A 3,746-nucleotide genomic window follows, 5' to 3' on the forward strand; every position below is an offset into this window, starting at 1 on the left:
TCATTTGTGATTGATCATAAAACATAACCCATAAAAAAACCCACAAAAATGCAAAAACACTGAACATTTCCTCATACGTCCTTTGTCTCCCCAAGGAGCCATCCTCACTAACATTTTATTGTGTGCATGTCCCTGTGTCTCTTGCCTTTTTTGGAAGTGTTGTGCATGTCTAAACTCCCACTAGCATAAAAAGGGTAATAGCCCTGGGCACACAAGGGGGGATGCGCTTTGTTGAAACCTGTATCAGGACTCCAAACAGAAGGTTCCCTGACTCCTTTCCTTTGAGTAACTCTATGCTGCATCCATTGAAATGGGTTCATTTGCAAATAGTGTAGCCTCTTCTTGACTCTGGATTTAAATATATCCAGGCTTAATAAACGTTTTCTATTCTTACAAGTTGTGCCAGACTGGGGAGACGGGTACCTTGGAGGCTTCGTTTTCTTATCTCTGAAATGTGGGTAACAAACCCCACCAAATGGGTTACTTTGAGAATCCAATGTGATAATGTATGTAATGAAGCAGCCAAGTGTCTCATATAGGCAGGCACTCAGTAAATGTCACTTCTCCCATTGCCTACTTACTTTTTCCATTTCTTAGCACTGGCAATAAAAAATGATGGAATCTGAGGATACGGGGTGGGGATAGAGTAATGGCAGAAGATACAACAATGCTCTGAATGTTTGTGTACCCCCCCCCAAATTTGTATGTTGAAAATCTAATGCCAAGGTGACAGTATTAGGGGGTTAGATCTTCCCAGGTGATTAGGACATGGGGGCAGACATCTCATAAATGGGATTAGTACTCTTATAAATGAGGCCTCAGAGAGCTAGCTCACCCCTTCCTCCTTGCTGAGGACACAGCAAGAAGTCTAGTCAGCAGTCTGCAGCCCGGAAGTGGACTCTCACCAGAATCTGACCATGCTGGCTGGCACCCTGGTCGTGGACTTCCAGCCTCCAGAACTGTGAGAAATACATTTCTGTTTTTGATAAGGCACTCAGCCTGTGGTATTTTATTAGAGCAAGTCTGAAATGAAGATGGAGGAAGCAGTGGGAAAAGTTGAAGAACTCATTGAGTCTGAAGTCCCACCAAAAACATCTGAACAAGAGTCAGCTAAGGAGGAAGATGGATCTGTGGAACTGGAATCTCAGTTTCTGAAAGATGGTGTGGTGGATTCTACAGTTCTTTCTTCAATGCCCTGCTTGTTGATGGAACTGAGAAGGGACTCTTTGGAGTCTCAGTTAGCATCCATGGAGGGTGACAAACCGACAACTGGCCGAGTTTATGAGAGAGACTCCTCTAACCACTGCATGCTTTCCACTTCCTCTACTGGTCACCTGGCCGATTCAGATACACTGTCTTCTGCAGAGGAGAATGAACCCTCCCAGCCAGAGACAGCGGCAGAAGGAGATCCTTCCGGAGTGTCTGGTGCCACAGTTGGGCGCAAGTCTCACCGGTCCTGATCTGAAAGTGAAACATCCACCACGGCTGCCAAGAAAACCCGGCAATCCAGTGATAAACAGAATGGCCCAGTTGCCAAGGTTAAAGGTCATCGGACCCAAAAGCACAAGGAGAGAATCAGGCTACTGAGGCAGAAACGGGAGGCTGCTGCACGAAAGAAATATAACCTGTTGCAAGACAGTAGTACCAGTGATGGTGACCTGACTTGTGACTCAAGCACAGGCTCATCAGACGATGCTGCAGAGGTTTCAGGGATCACTGCAGAGATACCAGGTCATTTGGATCCAAGATTCCTAGCAAGTGACAGAACATCTGCTGGCAATGTACCACTCAATGAAGAAATTAATATTGCCTCTTCACATAGTGAAGTGGAGATGGTGAGAGTTCAGCAACATACAAGGTGGGTTCATCCTCAAGGAGGTGTGCCTCAGAGTGTCTCTTCATGGAAGCATGGCTCTGGCATGCAGTATGTTAGCACCCGGCAAACACAGTCATGGACTGCTGTGACTCCCCAACAGACTTGGGCGTCACCTGCAGAAGTTGTTGACCTTACATTGGATGAGGATAGCAGACGTAAATACCTACTGTAATGCAGTGTCACTGTGTCCTCTGCACTGTTCTCTTCCACTTACTTCTCTTCCTCTTTGTGACATGGAAGCTCATTGTCATAGCTTCAACCTCAGAAGCTGTTTGTGGCATTTGTATAATCAAAACTCATGGAAAATTGCCCCCTTCCCCCCCTTTTTTTTTAAATTAAAAGAAGTCCCTTAGGAAAGTAACATCACAGAGAAAAGAATTTCTTCTTTCCCTCAGTAGGAATCTGAGAATGATGAATTTTATTAGACGACTTCATTTTACTTAGTGACTTTCAATCTTAGGAAACTGCCTTCCTTTTAGAATGATATTTTAATTACCAGGTGAAATGGATTTCAGTTTTTGAATCTTGTATTTATTTTTCTGTGTAATAAAATTAATACGTAGACTTGAAAAAAAAAGCCAATATTTGATTACCTACTATTACACTACCAGGCAGCGTTCTAAGCATTTACAGGTATTAGCACATTAAATCCTTTCAACCACACAGGTACTATTACTCCATTTTACAGATGAAGCACCTGAGGCCCCAAGATTTAATAACTTGCCTAAAGTCACACAGCTAGTAAGTAGGGAGCCCAAATCCCACCTCAGCCTGCCTGGCTCCAGAGCCTGTGCTCTTCTCCATTCTGCCATGCTTCCCCCAAAGGAGGGGAGAGGTGTCCGGGCAGGCAAATTGAATAGATCCTATAGGAAAGCTCTTCCCTGTCTGGGACTTGTCCTCTTCCCTCAGGGTCAGCTATTTCCACTCTTCCTTCCAATCATTTCTCCTACCTCCGCCCCCCAAGATTTCACAGAATCTCCCTCTGTGATTCTAGGAACACTGGTGTCCTCACACTCCTCTTACTAGCTCACTGTTAGAGATTAAAAGAAGAAAATCAGCAACAACAATGCCAACAAAAACACAAACAACCCAAGCAGAAGGCCAGCTCTCCAGTGTCTCTGGATTAATGCAGCTTCTCAGGTTTCAACGGGGACAAATATCTGATGGGCAAGCACCTGTCTGGCAGGTGACGACATCTCTCTCCCAGGGTGTGCTGGCTCAGGCTGGGATGGAATGCTGCTGTTTTCTTCTTGACCTTGAGGTAACCCATGCAAAGCACAGTCAGCACCTCATGAAAGGGTGGTGAAATCTCTCTTGTGTCTCCCCACTGACTTTGCTTAGCTTGGGTGCCAGCACAGTGCAGTTTCAAAATCAGCATTGAGCATTTGCCAAGCATTGCCTGGGGTCAACTATTCGTTGAAAGCAATGAAGGTATTCACCTTCACGTAAGAGTCACAAAATTTTCTTCCAGGAGCTCTATAGGTAGAGGAAGGAGGGAGAAGGAAGGAGTCCAGAATGACCTTTAGCGTTCTCAGAGCTCCCTTGCCGGAGGATTGGAGCTGGGAGGAGGCTGTAAGAGGGGGAAGAGGATGGACAGCCAAGGAGGAAGGAAAGAACGGTATAGGGGAGCATTCAGTCAGGGCAGGACTGGCTGAAGATACCATCAAAGCCCTACTAATTCTGATTTTTCTATTCTCCCCTTTCTCTGCCATAGGCTCTTCATTGCCATGTTTTCTCAGCTGACGATTTGGCCACAAAGTCAAATCCATAGTCTGACAGTGGAAGAGGATACTTTTGTTTGGGCATCTTTTGGAAATAGGGGGTATATTCTTGCCATGCTTCTGACTCTCCTGTTCATGCTTCTTCTACT

At 45.3% G+C, this 3,746-nt stretch overlaps 1 protein-coding gene across 1 annotated transcript; it reads left to right on the forward strand.

Annotated features, from left to right (window-relative positions):
* Window positions 1-1,028: 1,028 nt before the first annotated feature.
* Window positions 1,029-2,048, forward strand: LOC101280481 (uncharacterized protein C18orf25 homolog). The gene is given in 1 exon segment (XM_012533352.3): window positions 1,029-2,048. A coding segment is annotated over 1 exon segment (1,020 nt).
* The last annotated feature ends 1,698 nt before the right edge of the window (window positions 2,049-3,746 follow it).

This window comes from Orcinus orca, chromosome 6 (genome assembly GCF_937001465.1).
Source record: "Orcinus orca chromosome 6, mOrcOrc1.1, whole genome shotgun sequence".
NCBI classification, from domain to species: domain Eukaryota; kingdom Metazoa; phylum Chordata; class Mammalia; order Artiodactyla; family Delphinidae; genus Orcinus; species Orcinus orca.